The sequence below is a fragment of the Haliaeetus albicilla genome, chromosome 11 (genome assembly GCF_947461875.1).
Source record: "Haliaeetus albicilla chromosome 11, bHalAlb1.1, whole genome shotgun sequence".
Taxonomy (NCBI): Eukaryota; Metazoa; Chordata; class Aves; order Accipitriformes; family Accipitridae; genus Haliaeetus; species Haliaeetus albicilla.
The window spans coordinates 23,661,191-23,681,016 of NC_091493.1; the positions used below are offsets into that span (position 1 = coordinate 23,661,191).

Sequence of the window (19,826 nt, forward strand, 5' to 3'; positions counted from 1 at the left end):
GGCCTGTTGTGTTTTCATACTGCCTACAACCATGATTTAATCATCCGTTTAATTTTAATTGTGAATTAGGATTTACATAAATAATAATGAAATGAGAGCAGGCATAGTGCTTTCATGTGATGATTTTTTTAAGATGGCAAACGTGAAAATTAAGAATCTTTTTCCATTACATGTTCCCTGTTTCCATTTCTGGTTTTTGTTCATACTTTCACCTTTTTTTCAGCTTTAATTTTTTCTTCTCATATAATTTTTAGCCTTTTTCTGCACACCAGGTAGCAAGATCATTTCTCAGTTAGAACTTCTTATCTCCTCCTTTTCATCTCATGTACAGCATTGAAATTATCTATTCTAGTTGGGAAGTCCCTAGAAGGGTTCATGTTTGCATGCTTTTTTTGCTCACTCTCTCCCTTCTGACCAGTCCCTTGTAAGGCTGTGGCTTAATCCCTTAGATGAAACAGTACCTTTGGGAATTTGATCAAACTGTCAAGGATATAACTTATTTTGTACATGAATACAAAAGCAGTTCCCTACCGTGTTAGGTCCAGGAGAAGAAAGAGAGCAGGGACAAAAAGTTCCTTACCTTTGGTGTTTCACTGAACTGGAAGGTGTTAGGCTCCTAGCTAGGGGTCATCGCAGGTTATTGTAGAAGTCATTTACTAAAAATACTATCAGACCATTTGACAGATCACATGTTGGGTTGATATTTTTGATATATTAATTCTATTGTATTAGATGCTTTCATAATAATTTTGATACATTGATCTTTTAACAAGATAGGAATCAAAAAGTTTGTAATAAAAATGTCTGTAGAGGAATTGATTTAGTCAGTTTTGTGTCTAGTTATGTATTTGTATATGCATGGTCTGTCGATGAGCATCTTTATGTTCTCAGCTTTTATGATGTCTCTAAGTTGATAAAATATGCTTATGAGGTAGCATTGTATATATGTAACAAGGTGATTTTTGGTGGAGTTTCTTTGAAAGTTGCTTCACTATAGCTTTCTGTTTAGATCTGACATTCTGCAACTTGTTTTTAGAATGAGTCAGAACTATAGCTTGCCTGAAAAATTGAAATGGGAAAAAATGCTGTAGAGTTGAGAGTTTACTTACAGTGTTAACAGTGGAAATAGAATTGAATTGTCCAAAATCATAAAAACTAAAATACAAAGTAGGTAAACAGCCAGGATTTCCTTTGTTGAAACACACCGCTGACTCTTGTAAATTGCTCGTTGTTATAGGTTATGTCAAAGCTGTAGTGTTAGATAAGCAATTGTTTTTAACATGGGATTACAGTACTTTTCATGATTCAGAATCCTAAAGTTCTGTTTTTGTTGCTAGATCAGATTTTTTCTTGCCAGTTCTCTCATCTTTCTGTGTATTTCTTGTTGTTACGCAGTATAACTGAAGTTTTAGTTTCATCTTGTTTTTTTAATTCAGACCTCACAAGTTTTTCTTTTTGAGGGTATGAGACAGATGGTAGCATAAAGTGTTAAGTGAGTTGGCTTTACAGAGAGTCTCGGGCAATCTGATGTGCTACTTGCAGATAAAATGTATGAAATACACATCAAAATACAGTTAGAGGTCCCTCCTGTAGCATCCAGTTTGTTTCCTAGCGTGTGCAGGGCCATCTGCTAGACACCACTGCTGCACTGTGGTTGTGGACCAAGCCCTGCAGCTGTAAGTTTGTGGAGGAAAAATGTCAGGGAGGGAGGAAGAGAGAATGAGAACCACTGGCTTGCAAGTATTCAATGCAATTAATTGAATTAATGAGTACATTTCTGAAGAAAATGAGGAAAATATACTTTCAAGCAGTTGGTCATGTAATGCAGAAACTAGTCTTATCAGTCTTGTTCTTAGCATGCAGTTTGAGACTGATGAAAATAACGATGCAAGCCGAAATACTGTGCCAGATTTGTGAAATCATTCTGAAGATCCTATATCATCATATCATTTAAAGAGTAAAACCAGATAATTTTACTTAAATTTAAAAAAGAACCAATCTTCCAAATAAAGAAAGGCTTCAAAACCCTTTCGGAATTTGCTTAATTTTAAGCAGTCTTGTAAAAAATTGAAGCAAAGACGTGCTAAGTGTCTTATATTTCTGGTGAACCTGGATAAAACTTGTTTACCCTTGGAGGGTGTGTTTTGATGAATTGTTTGGAGTAATTTTTGAAGAGAGAGGAGAAGTGAGGTGATGTAGAAATTTTTAAAAATTTGTTATCCTTTATTGCTGCGTCTGACATCAGATTGTATAAAAACCTGCTTTTTTTTGGACTTTTTTTACACAGTGCTTTGGAAACTGTGGAATTGCCAAGTTAAGGAATGTAGTTTTAGGGCAGTAAATGAGCTTTATGGTGTCTTGATTGTATATCCCATCCTGTTTGACCAACACAAGACTGTTGAAAACACACATCATTTTACTACTTGGACCAGTTACTCAGCTGGGGCCTGATCTTACATGTGAAGCTACCAGGGCCCTTGTTTTTGCCAAGTTCACACGTGGTATTGTCTCATTAATGCTACTGGTAATTCCTGTACACTGGTGTGTAGCACCAGTGTTTCTGCTGTCACGTTGGCAGTGAAACCTGTGGCAGACCAAGTTTTACTGCTGTGATCTAGAAGCTGTAGAAGCTGGACCCTTCTGGGAATGAGAGCAAGGCAGGCATCTGCCCTGGCCACCATTATTAGGAGGGAATTTTCCGATTCAGTTACAGACTTGGCAGAAAGCTGCAGACTGCAGTTCTGAAAATGCTTTAATTGTAGCAAGACTTCAGAATTTCTTCAAAATGAACTACATAACAAAACCTTATAAATATTCATCATCTTCAAACTTGCCTGATTTGGCATGATTAGTTGTTCTAAATAACTTGGTAGCACTGATTAAATCATTGTGGGTCTTTGTAGTTGGAGCTTTTGTGTATGAAGTAATATGCTGAATTCCTGATGAGTTTAAAAGTGATAAAACATGTTAACATTTTGAGCAGTTTATCTACTTATGCAGTCTGTCTGCCTGTGTATGCAATAAGATTTATTTAAATCAGCATCAGGAATGTGTTGGGATCTTATACGTTCTCTAGCTTCGTGACAAGTAAATTCACAGAATATCGATGCTTTATGGAAGTTGAATAATGTGAACTGTTTTTGTCTCTAAATATGTAAAAGAAGGATTGCTAGGTTTGTCTACTGATGAACCTGTAACCTGAAAGAGTTATGGATAGTCTCCTGAAGTATCCTTTATGGTAATGGTCACCTGAGTTGATTTAATTTGATTTGGTTTGGGTTGGGTTGGTTTTGGGGGTTTTTCTGAGATTACTCTTTCTCTGCTCCATTTTTTTTTTATTTATTACATTCTTGGTAACAGAACTTAGTAAAAAAATTTGTCTGATTTTAGGAAAAAAACTGTACTACCTACAGTTTAGTCTAAAAAATAATTTTTAATTATAGCATACAGTTGAATCAAGAAGTTAAGAGAGGAGGTAGATTATTGGTTAACTTACTGGTAACATCACTGTTACACATACAAAGATGTCACAATGCCATCGAATTCTACTGCTGTCGTGAGGGGAGGTAGGTGCAAGAGACAAAGAGGACGGGTGAAGACCTGTAGAAGAATGGGGATTTATTTTATTGTTGCAAAGCCACGAGCTTGCAACTGAAGAAGTTCACGGACTCCTCCAGAGTGCTCAATTCAGTGCTATCATCCCTGTAAGAGAGGTGAGAAAACTTTGGCTGGTAGTTCTGTAGCACCGGGCCTCGTGCCGAAGCACACAGCACTTCTTTCACTCCAGGCTTTGGCAGCTGAAGAAATCTTCATGTAAGTTACTAAGAACTGTAAACCAAGATGGATTAGTAAATAATATAGAGAAGACATTATCAATAGTAGCTCCCTTGCAGGACAGAGCAGAGAGAGGTTTTGGCTCGACAGAGGTTTCACTTCACTCTGGTAAATGGCAGGCAATTAAATTTGGAATTAAAAAAACCCTCAAACCTAAAAAGAAATGGATATAAATAAAACACAGAACTTGGAACAGTTGCAAAATGTGAGATTGAACATTACTGTGGTCTTTGTATAGTTTCAAAGACACATTTAGGACTTCAATAACAATTGTATTGCAGGCAGCATAACTTATCAAGTGTATTCAAGACAGATGAAACATGAGTGGAAAACAAGAGCAATTCAGATCTTAGTATGTATAAGTGTAGACTTAAAGTGAGCATGTTGCAATACTCACAGGTGTGTCCATAGAAGTAATTTGGGTTCAGTTGCATAAAAGCTTCAAGCAAACCCCAAATTTTAAGACAACTGATATAAATTGAAAGCAAGTACCAAAATCTACTGAGCTGGTAACTGTTGCCATTCATCTGGTTACATCAAGCTGATTAGTGTTTATAGCCCTTCATCTGGCTCAGACCTATGTACCAACATTTGAGTTAAATATGTGCAGCCAATCCTGGCAAAAAAATGTTGAAAAGCACTTTGGAGTTTGTGCTTTGGGGGTCATATTTTTATTAGCTAGTTACATTCTTGCATTGAAGCAACCCTCAGGAGTTTCTGTTAATTGGTTTTCAAATATGGTCCTTTAATTGTTCAAACATTGAACTTAGGTTTGACTACACTGGCTAATTTTTAATTAAAGTAAGTTTACTAAAATAGCTTTGAAAGATTAAAATAGTTAGGCAGAATCATATATCACTTAAACCCACTTTGTAATACTCTGTTTGCAGGTGGAACCTGGCATCCCCAGAGAGCCTCGCTGGTTCCAAGGGACTGCCTGCCTGGAAATCATTACAAAAATGGGGCCTCAAAGAACAGAATATAATTTTACTTCAGAGTGCTATAGTTTAAAATTCAGCATCTGTTGTAACTGATACTTTTCTTCTACAAGTGAAGTAATTTTGATGAGGAGGAAGAACATTTAATATTTCCTAGTCACTGAATAGGGACACTGCTCTCAGTTCAAACATCCCTATTCTTTTCTTTCTAGCTCTGTAATCTTGCCACCTGTAATTTTTGAGCCAGTGGAAGAATTCCCACTGCCACAGTAATGCTTTGTATTTGTTCCCACTGTCTTTGCTTTATGGGGTCTTTCTCTGTTGCTTCTGTTCTGTGAAAATAGTAGGACAATATTTCTTTTAATGACGTTTTTGTTAGGATAGTAGCTCTGCAATAAACATAGTATCTAGTTTGTGCATTAATTTCTTTGCTACTGACCATCAGCATTCAATGCTCACTGTAATGACAGCATAGCAAGTAGATATAGCACATGTACTTCAGGACAGCGTCTGAATGCAACTTTAAGAATTAAGCTACTTCTCAAAAAAATACAAGAAATACAGAATTCTTTCTGTTTCCATTACTTTTTTTTTTCCTATGGCCAAAAGCAAAAAGTGATTTGTAGTGTTTTAGGATTCTTGTGTGAAAGAATGGAACATGGTATTGTTATAAAGCAATTGCACTTAGAGAACTTAAAAGTTGCACAGAAAAGCAGTCATGTGAGGGAATGTTTAATATCTTACAGTTTACTCCTTAAGAAAAAGTCATTGTATAAATACCTGTATCTTAAGTGAAACTTTCTTTTCTAGCTATTGCATTGTAGTAACATAGCACCAGGAAGAGCGGTACTTAAGCAGGAGACTGTTGGTCTTTTGACGCGTTACCTTCCAGGAATATTGCATAGTTGATCTGCTCTTGCTTTTATAGTTGATCTGCTCTTGCTTTTATATGAGTTGTCTGGTACTACAGTTTAGTTTGCAGGGAAATAATTGTGGGTTAATCATGCAGACCCATTTGAAGTTGAAGAGAATGTTGTATTCACAATGCCCATTGAAATAACAATGAAGTCAGAGATACAAGTTTAAGTCCTTGGTTTGAAGGCTTAATTACTGCCAAGCTGGAGGTAGCCTATGAAGGAGGCAGAAGTAGGGAATGATAATAGAATGAAATGGAGGTGTACAGCTTCACAAGACATCAATTGAAATCTCAAGATTTCACAGAAGCTGCGTAATTTGATGAATCACATTGGAAAGATGAGTCATCTGAACAAAGAGTAAAGTTATGTGACTTGATGTGGTGTAGAAATAACAAGGAGATATCAGATGACAAAGACATTGTGTAACGTTAAAAAGAAAACCGACTTGAGAGGTTTATAGTATATATGCATCTTACGATAAGCAACTAGTATCTTAATGAGACAGAATGCTTTAGCTGAAAACCAAGTGATAAGTGTTCTTTAGCAGAGGTGAAATCAGGAGATTCAGAGATCTGCTTGCTCTCCTACATACTTGTCAGCCCAATAGAATTGTGTGCAAGTGAAATACAATTAACAGCAGCTTCTGTTTCATAGTTTCATCTATGAAAAGTAGTATCTATTCTCACTTAATGAATTTTACACAGTATCTTAAGCTTAATAGAATATTTCTACTTAGGAGACTGAACTTTGAACAAAGAGGCACTTTTTAAATCATAAGCATGGATTATATCAGTGTTGTTCATGCAGAGCAACATAGATCTTGCTGTACTTGGGAGTATCTTTGGTTTTGAATGGTGTCTGCATTTTTGCAGAGGAAGGAAGCCCATGGATATTCCAAGCCAGATTAGCCTGAGTGCAGGGTTAAACTAGTGGATAAATGACAGGTTTAAATGAGAGTGTAGACATTTAAATTTAAATTCAGCATTTCAATTACTGTTTAGTGGTTATGTTTGACTGTACTTTCTTTTCAAGTTCATAGCGCGAGAACCATGTTTTACTAGTGGAAGTGTTTCTTTCTAAAATGCATTGAGCTGCACATTTTATAGAATCATGGAATCATTTAGGTTGGAAAAGACCTTTAAGATCATCAAGTTGAACCATCAACCATGCCCACTAAACCATGTTCAGAAGTGCCTTATCTACGTGCTTTTTGAATACCTCCAGGGATGGTAACTCAACCACTTTCCTGGGCAGCCTGTTCCAATACCTGACAAGCCTTTCAGTAAAGAAATTTTTTCTAATATCCAGCCTAAACCTCCCCTGCCACAACTTGAGGCCATTTCCTCTTGCCCTATCTCCAGCCACCTGACAGAACAGACCAGCACCCACCTCACTACAACCTCCTTTCAGTTTTCAACTTTTTTAAAGTTACTTCATATTGTTTATGTCTCTTGCTTAGAGACATTCAGATTCTGATTATTCATTGATGCTTTCTGTACTTGGCTTCTATTTTTTTTTTATTTGAATTATAATTCCTGTTTGTAATTTTGCTTTCTTTCATATAAGGGCGTGTTATAACTTAAGTCTATTTAAAAGTTCCAAAGTAATCCTTTTACTTCTTTCAAAAGTATTCAATGATCTAATGCTTACTTTACTGCCTTTTTTTTTTTTTTTTTTTTTTTTTTTTTTACAATATTACCTTCTCCAGTTTACGTATTTATCTCCTTACTCAAGCATAAATCCAGTCTTAGACAAACTTTCACTCTGCTACAGGTAAAGTCTTACTTTTTGGTTTGGTAAGCACTTGTTTTTCACTGATTCTGCTGTAGACATCACGTTCATAAACTTTCTATCCTTAACATGCTGTGAATAATGAGCTCTTTATCAGCCTTGTTATAATACATAACACCAACACTGATGACTGCATCTGCTGGCTTCAAGTTGGCTGTTGTTTTTCTATCATAGAATCACATGAATAAATGGGAAGGAGATAATCCAGAGGGACAGTAGCTCGCAGAACTGCTTCCCATTTTGAGAATGATACAGTATTTTAGGAAGGAGATTTTATTAGCGAACTCCCTTTTTCATTTGTAATTTTAAACTGTAAATAAAATATATAATCAGATTTTGTTTTCTGAAGTTTTTTGTTGTGTATCTGGTAACATTGAGTATGCAGTTGATTTGCTAGCTGGAGAGTTATTTAAAATGTCATCATTGAAGACCTGAAACAATAAGTATGTTGAGAACTGTGCAGTCCTTGGATGTTCCACATCCTATACAGTCTTAAAGCTTGTACGTAGTCTTAAAACTTGGATGAAGTTCCTTGAACCATACAACCTGAAAATGAAAAAGTAAATACTGTGAAACACCTTGTTATCTATGTGATACCAACAGGATCACACAAAATTTCTCATGCCTCTGTGTATGTGTTGTGGTGGGGAGTTAGGCTTGGATCTGGTTTTCTTTGTAAGTGAAATTAGTTCAGTAATGACTAATGAAGCTTATGTAGTAAGTTACTTGGCAATATGGCAAGCAGCATTTCACCACAGGAAAAAATTGAGTTTGGTTGGTATTTGTCCTGGTTTCATCAGCAGTAGAGTTAATTTTCTTCCTAGTAGCTGGTATAGTGTTATGTCTTGGATTCAGTATGAGAAGAATGTTGATAACATACTGATGTTTTCAGTTGTTGTTAAGTTGTGTTTAGACTTAGTTAAGGATTTTTCAGCTTCTCATGCCCAGCCAGCAAGAAGGCTGGAGGGGCACAAGAAGCTGGGAGGGGACACAACCAGGGCAGCTGACCCAAACTGGCCAAAGGGGTATTCCATACCATGTGATGTCATGCCCAGTATATAAACTGGGGGGAGTTGGCCAGCGGGGGGATTGCTGCTCGGGAACTAACTGGGCATCGGTCAGTGAGTGGTGAGAAATTGCATTGTGCATCACTTGTTTTGTATATTCCAATCCTTTTATTATTATTATTATTATTGTAATTTTATTATTGTTATTATTATCATTATTAGTTTCTTCTTTTCTGTTCTATTAAAGTGTTCTTATCTCAGCCCAAGAGTTTTACCTTTTTTCTTCTGATTCTCTCCCCTATCCCATTGGGTGGAGGGGAAGTGAGTGAGTGGCTGTGTGGTGCTTAGTTGCTGGCTGGGGTTAAACCATGACAGTATTCTATATTAACAGGCCCCATTCTAAAACCCTCCCTGTAAAACAGGGTTAGAATTCAGTGGCTGTTACATACAGTAATACACCACGTGATTGGCTCAGAGCATAGCTATCTGATTCCCCTTTTCTGGGGTTTGGTTTTTTGTGTGTGTGTGGTCTGTTTGGTTTTTTTTGTGTTGGTGTGGGGTTTTTTTGTTTTGTTTTTTTTTTAACATGCAGCCAAGTGGTTCCACTCTGCCTCCCCAAACACCCAAGTCTGAATGTCTCATCTTTTCACTTGACATTTAAAAAAAAATGGAATAGCCAGAGTTTATAATTTCAGAATCACGCTTAGTTTCTTAGCATTTCAAAATTGTCCCATTAAAGAAGCATGTCTCATAGCATGTCTGTTAAACTAACAGTAGAAGTTTAAACATGTGAGACAGTCTATTCCTGTTTATGACAGCAGTTCTGCAGTGTGTTTGTATTTTTATGGCAACATTGTAAATGGTGTCACCCTTTCTTGCTTGAGTGTACAAATCCAGTTGTTTATTAGTAAAATTTTGTTTATCCAACAATTGCAAAGTTACAACATTCATACTATAACGATGAATTCAGACACATGAAATACTTTCCTGAAGCCTGAATGTATACTTGACAGCAATGTATGCTTAATTTTGTTTAATTTTTATCGTAATTGAATAAGAGGATGATATTTCTTTACTAAGTTATTTTTTTAAATTACCATTAGTATGAAACTTGAAACATTCAATAGTGATCTACAGTTTTATCATGTTCTTTGGTCTTCTGTGGGTTTTTTTTGTTTTGTTTTAACAGCAGTATCTCTCAGGATCTGAACTATATTTGTAGGCCAGTTCTATGAGTTTTGCACAGAACTAAATTTCTTGCTGTCACTATTGCCCAATATTCTCGAACATAATATTAAAATATTAGCAGTAAGTAAAAATAAGTAAGTGAAAGTAAAAGTAAAAAAATTATTTTAAGTAAAAATAGTAAGTGAAATTTCTTCTTTCTTTAAGGTTTCAGAAAGACACAAACAACAAAATGAACAATCCAGCTATTAAGAGAATAACAAATGAAATTATCAAATCGCCTGAGGATAAACGAGAATATCGTGGACTGGAATTGGCAAATGGCATTAAAGCTCTTCTCATTAGTGACCCCACCACAGATAAGTCTTCAGCAGCGCTTGATGTGCACATAGGTATTTAAAGCATGTTGTATTCATTACGACATTAATAAAAATGCTTTAAGTTTTGATATCTAATTGCAAATAAAATGACAGGAGTGGTATCCAGTTGGCAGCCTAGCCTTTTATTGTAATTTAGAGTTTGTTTAATTCTTTGACACATCAAGTTGAAAATTATTAGCGCTAATTAAATTCTCTTATTGTACTCTGTGTTTACTCAAGCGTAGCTCAGTCAGTAGAAAGACTTCTTTTAACCATTAAGTTTTGTGTTATGAAAGATCTTTTGTAAGCAGAAAAGGGGCGGGTATGAGTGCAATTATTTCAGATGGCTCCATTTGTCATGTCATACTTTTTTTTTTTTCATGTTAAGTTGTTGATGTCTAGAGGTGAGAAAATGCTGTAGTGCTGGAGGAGTTGGAGAGGCATTCCCTAACTCCAATGATGCTTAAGTGTCCTAACAGAAATACTGGAAATAGAAGGGGAAGGTGGTTACTTTGACTCTTTGGAATAATGGAAACCTTTTCTTATATCTGAGGTATTTCTTAAGCTTGTGTAGTTTCTCAGTTGCTTGGAAAGTATGACGCACGTATACATTACCTAAACATCCTTACTCATTACCTAAGCATCCTCTTGCCATGTTTGTAGTTGGGAGCTCTTGCTGCTATTGGTGTTAGGACAGAAGTAGTAGAGTAACTTTGAAAACTTCTGGCCTTTTTTTATTATGGAGATGGCTGTCACAAATCATTAGTTCAGAGGATCCCAAATGTGTTTTTGTTAGGTACTATGACAGTAATAGCCAGTCATCCAGTTCCTGCACATGTACTGGAGGAGATGTATCTGTTGCTTTCATCTCTACTCTCCCATTGCGCATTGTTGCATACTCTAAAGCAGGACTACTAGACTCAAACTTCCATGTTTCTGGCTTCCATTCTTGCACGTAATTATTGTCTTTTAACCTTTCTGCCTTCACACCTCCTAGCTGGTCATCAATAGCTGCTTATGTTCAGGCAATTACAGGTTATCGCTCGTCCTATAAACCACAGGATAAATACCTCCTTAATTGTGGTTGGCATTTGCTGCCTTTTAACACAGTGCAGTTATTAAAGTCAAGGTATAGAAGTCAGAACATTGTGATCTGCTGCGTCTTTACAGATTATGAGTCATGGGATTGAATTGAAAAATTGTCTCTATAAGGCAATGCAGGCTGATCTGGAGAAGCAATGTGAGACACTAATTGGTTCAGTTACTCATTCTAAATTATTTTTTTTTTAAAGATTTGGTTTAGTTAACGATAGCTGCACAAGTGTCTACTTGCATCTACAGAATTTATATAATTGCCAGAAGGAAACATACTGTAATATAAAGCACTTTAAAAGACTTAACATTTTAGTATTACTTTTTATGAATGGTTACATGAAATTTTTCTTCCTGCAGGATCCTTGTCTGATCCCCCCAACATTGCTGGGCTTAGTCATTTTTGTGAGCATATGCTGTTCCTGGGAACCAAGAAATATCCAAAAGAGAATGAGTATAGCCAATTTCTTAGTGAGCATGCTGGGAGCTCAAATGCTTTCACGAGTGGAGAACATACCAACTATTACTTTGATGTGTCACATGAACATCTAGAAGGTGCACTAGACAGGTAAACACATTTTTTTATATTTCATTTTTTGTTATATAAGCGCTATTTGCAATTGTGTAAAAGTTTTTTTGATAATCATTATGATATTAAAGAAAGAGTTGAGAGCATTATCTCTTGTTAAAAATGATACCAGATATTTTTCAGTTCAAAAGTTTTGCTCAGATTTTTTCAGCTAGCAGAGTTCTTAACTGAGGCAGAATTTTTGAAGTTCAAAAGTTGTGTTTACACTGAATATTTTTGGAAAGGTAGGGCACAGAATATGATCATGAACTTATGCATTATGCAAATACTCTGATTGTATAATGAAATACTATGCTTCCCATAGGATCCTTATTTCATTGATATCAAAAGAAAGATGAAGTCTAGAAATATATTAGGATGCCTTTAGTAAAAGGAACTCACTGAAATCTCTGCCTTTTGTGGGAGGGGACAGAAATTGAAAGGTGTGTAGTCAGTGAGGTAAAGAGTGGATTTTTCCCTTTGGATTTTCCCTGGATGTCTGACAAGACTGATTTGATTTGTGAGATTAAGAGCCTCTTGCAGCTAAACTTCAAAACAGTAGAAATTCTGAGTGTATGAATTACGATGCAAGGTCCTTGATCCTTGTAGTACCTTATACAATGAATATGTTATCTGTGTTTATAGATAAAGAACTTGAGAAATACAGTGAATCGGTGTCAAAACTGTTACAGAATTTATAAGTTCTGCATTAAAAAATAATATATTCAGCAGTTTTCAGGAGGTACCAAGCTTCAAACTTTTCTGTTACCATTTATGTACAGTACTCCTGACTTGAATTAAAATTTTTCTGTTTAGATTTGCCCAGTTTTTCCTGTGTCCTTTGTTTGACGAAAGCTGCAAAGACAGGGAAGTGAATGCTGTTGATTCTGAGCATGAGAAGAATCTGATGAATGATGCCTGGAGGTTGTTTCAGTTGGAGAAGGCTACTGGAAACCCCAATCATCCCTTCAGTAAATTTGGAACAGGTTTGTCAGAATATAATTATCCATCCATTTGAGTTGTGTAACATACATAGCATTATTGTTTATATAAAATTGTTGAAGACAGATTGAAACAATTCCCTTTTTTTCCTCTCCATACATGTTTATCATGGTGCTTTATCACATTTTCCACATCATAGCCCAAACAGAGCTAGACAAAAACATAGGAAACAGTGTGATCCAAGACTTGCAGTACAGTGATGAAGCATCCTTTATGATTCTGATAATTATGGCAGTGAATGCTGTTTTCCAATTACTGGATTTGTCATAATTTGGTCCTTTTAAGTCTTTGTGCATAACAAAGTGAATGAACTGTGTTTAAATTGTTTAGCCACATGCTCTTTTTGCTAACTAGTATTGCATTAGGACTAGATGACAGCGACTAGGTCAAATCAGAAAGATCAACAGAGTAAGAATATAAAAACAAAATCTTAAGCATAAAACACAACAGTAGTAGCTGGACAGATAAAACGGTTTTGGAGAAATCCCAGTGTTATGGCTGTAGGTTTTTTTCAGGCTTTATTATTCACAGAATGCTTCACAACAATTTAAACACCCCAAAACCTCAATTTAAAAAGCATTAAAGTAAGATACCATAGTTGTGGTCAAAACCACAAATGTTTGATGCTTTGGCAGAAATTTAAATTTTTTTTTTCATATTTTCTACATGAATTTATTTTTGAAACTGTTGAAGTAATGGCTATTAATTCATGCACTGCACTGTTTAATCCTTGAGCATGAATGTGTTTTGTGGCTGGGTCAGTTTGCTGGATGAATAGTTGATGCAAATATTTGGTGCAGTAGGATGATAGGAGGGCAGATAATGGGCTTTAAGGACTGGTTTCTTCCTCTGTCTCAAGAAAGAGAAGAATATTTTTGCACCTGTTGATGGAGGACATAGTTGAGGGGCTGGTAGCCAGCTGCTGCAAGAGCATGTATTGCTCTGTTCACCAATAAAGAGACGCTGTCTGAAACAGGGAAACTATAAATGCATTCTTCAAACAGGTAAATTTGAAAATAAAGTCTTGGGAACTACATATTGATAAGCAGGCAAGCATCCAAATTACATTCTGTAATCTCTGCTATTGAAGAGATCATTTATTTTTTATGTAGCACTCAGAAAACATAAGCAGAAGTTGCAGAAATAGTTTTCTACAATTTAAGAAGGTTTTATAGCTGACATGTGAAAAGTTTTCATGGGGAGAATACCCAAAATGTGCTCAAATTCATTAGCAATAGCCATACTCACCTGTTCTTAGATTAGGCTCTGATTCTGAGATTAAATTATAGCCTATAGCCTTCCTGTAGATCTGATTTTGCAGAAGTAAAGCCCAGCTTTGATGGTTTTTATTTACCCAAAGAGATGACAACAGTAATATCGTTTTCATGACAATTGCAGTTGGCGTCCTTCTTATTGTTTCCTTTTGACCAGCTGAGATGATGTTAGTCTAGCAGAACACAGGAATGACTCCATTTGATGCTTCAGGTCACTCCCTGTTGCTGTGCAGCCTGTTTTGGCAGGAAACCTTCTATTACTCTTTGTCTGTCCAGAGAAACAAATGCACCTTAATCTTCCAGTTTGCTTGTTAGGATGTGCATTTTGTCCCCAGATACCCTTCACCCATCTTTCTGAATGAATACCTATGATGGTAATTCTTCTCCATCAGTACCCTCAGTAGTGTCAAGTACTTTCCCAGGCACTTCTGCACTGTCTAGTGTCCATTTTCCTACATCTACAAGGTGTCTTCTGATTGTTGCCTCTTAATGTACTTCAGTACTGTAACAGCACAGTTAATGAGCTAAAGCTTTATGTTATGTTATTTTATTTTAACCTGTGTATTGATTCTGTGGGAATAAACACAGTGGGGTATCTAAAACTTCTGCATTTCATTTGTCTGCCGATGGTGACGAATATAGACAAAATCTTTTAAACATAATAACCTAATTATCCTTTTTGGGTGTCGTTAAGAATCCTTGCTTTTACTCACGTGTGAACTTTGAAAATTAAAGCAATATGTTGCTTCAGGCAGCCTCTCTATGATGTTGACTGTTGCAGTTGTAATTAGACTTGTATCTAATCACCAAATATCTGGACAATATACTTGTCTTATTTATGTATGTAACTTTACCTCATTGATTTGTATTAACTTATATCTGTGATTGTAGGATTTATGCACTGGGCATATATGTGTAGCAGGCATGCTATCCTCTCCCAGTCTTTTTCTCTCTTGCTGTTTTTCTGATAAACACATAAGTCAACTTTTCTGCTACATTTTGTTGCCTTATTTTTCCTTCTCATCCCTTGTTCTCTTCTGTACCTGGTCTGACTGTGGCTTGAGGGAGCTACTGATCAAAAAGTTAACAGATAGAGTATTAGTTTGCAGTTCTGCTCTGTAGATTCTGTTGACCATTTTGTGTGTCCATGTAGTAATGGGAAGTGGAGTTGATTAAAATTCAGTCTGCTCTTTGTAGACTAATTTTGCTGTTGTTTCAAGTTTTTACCTTTACCAAACAGGAGTTCTGATTTGACTATAAATGCGGAGTATGTCTTTAGAGTAAATTATTGAAAGCTTGATGTTGATGTAAAGATTGCACTAATTAACAGGAGGACAACTTAATGGAGAAAGTTTGGTATCTTCTGGTTATGGGCTTATTCAGGGAGAGTTGTAGTTCTCTTCCTCTCTAGTCCTGTTCCTCTATTGCAGCTACAGCGGAGCTGTTTGTGAAGCAGAAGCTGAACAGTCACAATTTACAAATCATGTTTGTAAACTAGTAATTATTTATTTCATTTAATAGTCTATAATTTGCGGCACACAATGCCACAGATAATTTCACACAGTGGTTCCTATGACAGGAGTGTGTATATGGGAGTAAAACCTACTCCAAATGTACCAAAGGAAAACCTTTTCCTCCTTCTGAATTAGAGCCTGGGCTTACTTACATTGCTTTGAAATAACCTATTGAAATAAAAAAGATTAATTTAGAAGACTAAAACATCTTCAGTTCTTTAGGAGCGTGCAGATTGAGAGTGGAAGTATTTATTGTCTCTGATAAGCTTGAGACAGTATCGATCCAGTTACTTATTATGGATTGTAATTATTTTTAAAATTACTATCCATCTGGAGGAAAGCAGATTTATTAATTTAAATTTTTCTTTTTGATTTCTAAATTCATAAACATCAAATATTGTTAACTTTTTTTTTTAATGTTACAGGAAACAAACTCACTCTGGAAACCAGACCAACCAAAGAAGGAATAGATGTAAGACAAGAACTATTGAAGTTCCATTCTACTTATTATTCATCAAATTTAATGGCTATTTGTGTCTTAGGAAGAGGTGAGTTTTGTTCTATTGGTTGAGTAAGACTCTACATGTATTTATGTTTGAAGAAAATGAAGTGTATGCAAGTGTCTGAAAATCTAAGGAAAGGAAAAAAGTAAAACTTGTACAGACTGACCAAATATAATTTTATGTTTAGTGAAATCTCCAAAGCAACTTGCAATGTATACATTTATGTGTTTATAAGCTTACAATAGAAAAAATAAGCTGAAAATTTTAAATCCGTTATTAAGTTACCAGTTGTTGTCATTGTATATTTGTCTTATGAAGACTGACACCTGTCTGGTTTCAGGTTGGGAGGGCTTTTGATACTGTTTTCATGTTTTAGACTTACACTTCCACTACAAAAATTTCTGTATTATCAAAGGATAAACCTAACCTAACATTTAGATAAAAAGTCTTTACTTCAGTGTCCTTCTGAATTAACTTAACAGAGGTTCCAGCTGCTTAAAATCTTCCACAGTCAAGATGATATTTTACATAGGTTTGCTAAAAGCTTAATAACAGTGTGTTCAAAACTGTTTGCTTTTTGAAAATATACTGGCAGACTGTTATTTGTATGGTGTTTTACAATAATGCTCCAATGGTGAGTGTAAATGGAATAAAATTCATTAGCAAAGTGAAATCTTCCTTTACAACTATTGGTTTACAGGATGCTGAGTATGAAGCTGATTAACAAAATGTACCTGTTTAATTTCAATCATAGCATATTTGAGCATGAATCGTTTTTTCTTGTAGATTTTTAAAGTGGGCAAACACAGTGAGGATTATGCTTCTTAACTGAATCCAAATTTTGTGCATACACTTACTACTGGATCAGTTCCAGGCTCCCTAATTCCTTTCAATTCAATTTATTATTATATGTCACCTGCTGTAACATCACATATTGATTAGACTATGGTGAAAGGTTTTTTTTTTTTTTTCACCGTTGCAAGCTGAATGTTAAAAAGTATTAGATTTTTTTTTTAATTGTCTTAAAGGTGGGGTATCAGATGTGTTACTAGTAGGTGTGTAGGTAATACCACTGGGGCTTAATGTATGTCATGTGTGAAAATGCCTTGCTTATTCTCCTTGTAGCAGTGGAAACTTTCTGCAAGTAAACAATGTAATAGTGATGAAGACAACTTGTAAATATTTTTCAATATTGTAAATTTATTTTTATTGCTATTTGAAAGAGGTGCTTCCCCCTTCTCAGTTTTGTTTTCTTCTCTTTATTTTACCTGAGGAAAAAAAAATCCTTTATTATCTTTGAAAATATTTATTTATTAATTGAAGTTAAATAGATATTAATCAGAGTTTAAAACAATTGAATTTAAATTCTCTTCCTCATTTAACAGCTCTGTTTTCAAGGTTTCCAGGCATCTTTTTTTCTTTAACTAGTTCTTTACTGGACAGGCAATATTCCAGGACAGACAAGATCTGCATTTCAAATATCAATAAAATGTAGAAAATACTTAAAATCTGTTACCTTTCCAACATTTTTTTGCAATTTGCACGTATGTATTTTTTTACTACAAAATACAAAAATTATTCTTGTTAAAATCCTGAATTTAGGTGGTTTCACTAGTCATTTTCCACAGTTGAATTCTTTCAGTGTGAGTTGCTGTTGTAAATAGTTCAATATTTAGAAAAATTAGGAGCCTTTGAAACATTGATCTTTGGGATTTTTCCTTTCAATCTTATAAAATAAATAAATTTTTGAAAGGTAACTCTCAGGCTTTTTGTTAGTCTGTTTGTATACAAAATGCTGTACAAGTACCCTTATTTGTCATGTATAAGTAGTTGTCACTGTAATAGTGAGGTGCTATTTGGACAAAAGTTGCATCTCATTTTCCCTGAAAAGACACATACCTTTTCTCACTCTGTTATTTGTTCAGGCAGGAGAATTATGCAATTGCTTTCCAGAAGGCTTTATATTAATGACTGATTTGGCTATTTGAGGGCTTGCCTCTAGCATCAAATTTGAAAAATTACAAGTTCCACATTCTTCCTGATTTTTTTTTTTTTTTTTAATTTGTTTTCAGGGAGCTCTGCCCATAAAAAGCAAACTGCAGAAAACAAACCTTGTTAGCATTATTCCATAAATTCCTTGCTGAAATACCTTGCTACAAATGTAGCAGTACTACTAATTAATGCATAAACAAATAGTTAGAAATTCTATAACATAAAAATATGTTGAGTTGCACACTGCAAGTCCCCCATGATCTCTCTACTGTTGTGCATTCTGAAATAAATGGATGTCTAAAGCTATGTGCAGCCGAGTAATTCTCTGATTTTCCAACCACTTTATGTATGTAATGTAAAACAAATAAAAATATATGTCACTAAAAAGCGGTGAGGGAATCAGAATATAATTTCTCTAGTAAATAGTAATAAATATTCAAAAGTTTGCTAAAATAATAAAATTAAATTTTTTTTTAATCTAATCAAAAGCAAAATTCACTGAGTAATCATAGAACAGTTTTAGTGCAGCAGTTCACATGTAGACTTTTTAACAAAAACTTTTTCAGTAAGAATCACCCTGGCAACTGGAAATCTGTCCTAAAGAAAACCCTTACTGTAGTTGTAAAGCTTAAATGAATGTGTATTTTGCTGATGTGGATAAAAAGTAGTGGTCTTTAATAAAATTACATGCAGTTCACAAAATTGTATTATACAGTGACCCATCTTGGTTTGCATTTTTTTTTTTCTTCCCCTGCACGATTCTCTCAGTGTAGTGTAGGAGCATGCATATGTTGGGCAGGAAGGATTCCACTTTCTAAATCTAACTGGGATTGTTTTGACTAACAATGTGATTGCTTTTTGAAATCTTTCAAGGATTAAGGTTGTAGTTTGAGACATCCAAGAAATGCCCATTTTTTTTCTTCAACATCCACCCTTGAAAGGCATGTGCTAAAAAACTTGATGGATGAGTCTTTCTTATTCTCACTTTGAGATGTGCTCCAAAATGCCTTTCTTTAAGCAGATAGGTATTTTGAAGGCAGTATTTCAACATAACAATATAGGTCAGTTTAGGTGAATTCACACACAACATCAAATTCTTTCCTCAAATGGTCTTCCTCTTGTTTTTGAAGAGTACTAGAATCGTGGACTGAAACTAGAATGGATGTAAAAGTAGAAGTGCTTAAACAGGTCACAGACGTGTGTGAAATTTTGGGGCGCTGAGGACAGATGACCCTGGCTCACAGTGTATGTGAAGTACTGGAGGTGAGCTGAGGCTGAAGAAAATCCAAGTTTTGGCAAAGATGCTTTCACTCTGGAAAATTTGCAGCTGTAATTGCATGTCCCTTAAGCTTTTTGTGGAATGTTTATTTTTGTAAATGTTCAATATCTGATGTGTCTTTTCTTCAGTTCCAGCTTAGATTCATCAGTAAAATTTAAAGATGTTTTTTCTACTTACAGGATTTATTGTGATCATGGTTGAAGCCTTCCTCTAATAAGCATGATGCTTATAGTTCAAAACTTAAGTGTTAATATAGATTTCCTTTCTGAAGTTAATAATCATCGTACAATTAAAACTACTTTTCTGTGTAATTCATGTGTCCCCCCAAAGAATATACAAAATCCAAATTTGCCAGAATCTTCAGATAATGGTTAAGGTTTTCTAATGTTTTTTTATTCTAGAATCCTTGGATGAGCTGACTTGCTTAGTGGTAAAGTTATTTTCAGAAGTAGAGAATAAAAATGTCCCTATACCAGAGTTTCCTGAACATCCTTTCCAGGAAGAACATCTCCGGGTATGTATAGAGATACATCTTCCATTAGGAGTGTATACATTAAATGATATTTTTTAT

The 19,826-nt window shown here is 35.1% G+C and overlaps 1 protein-coding gene across 4 annotated transcripts in view; it reads left to right on the top strand.

Annotated features, from left to right (window-relative positions):
- Positions 1–19,826, top strand: part of IDE (insulin degrading enzyme) — a 70,497-nt gene that overhangs the window by 1,693 nt on the left and 48,978 nt on the right. For all 4 annotated transcript variants that reach the window (XM_069796655.1, XM_069796654.1, XM_069796653.1 and 1 more), the window contains exons 2-6: positions 9,880–10,064; positions 11,484–11,691; positions 12,508–12,677; positions 15,907–16,029; positions 19,657–19,769. In XM_069796655.1, coding sequence (XP_069652756.1) covers positions 9,905–10,064; positions 11,484–11,691; positions 12,508–12,677; positions 15,907–16,029; positions 19,657–19,769 — 774 coding nt within the window. In that variant the 5' untranslated portion in view covers positions 9,880–9,904. The remainder of the gene's footprint in view (positions 1–9,879; positions 10,065–11,483; positions 11,692–12,507; positions 12,678–15,906; positions 16,030–19,656; positions 19,770–19,826) is intronic.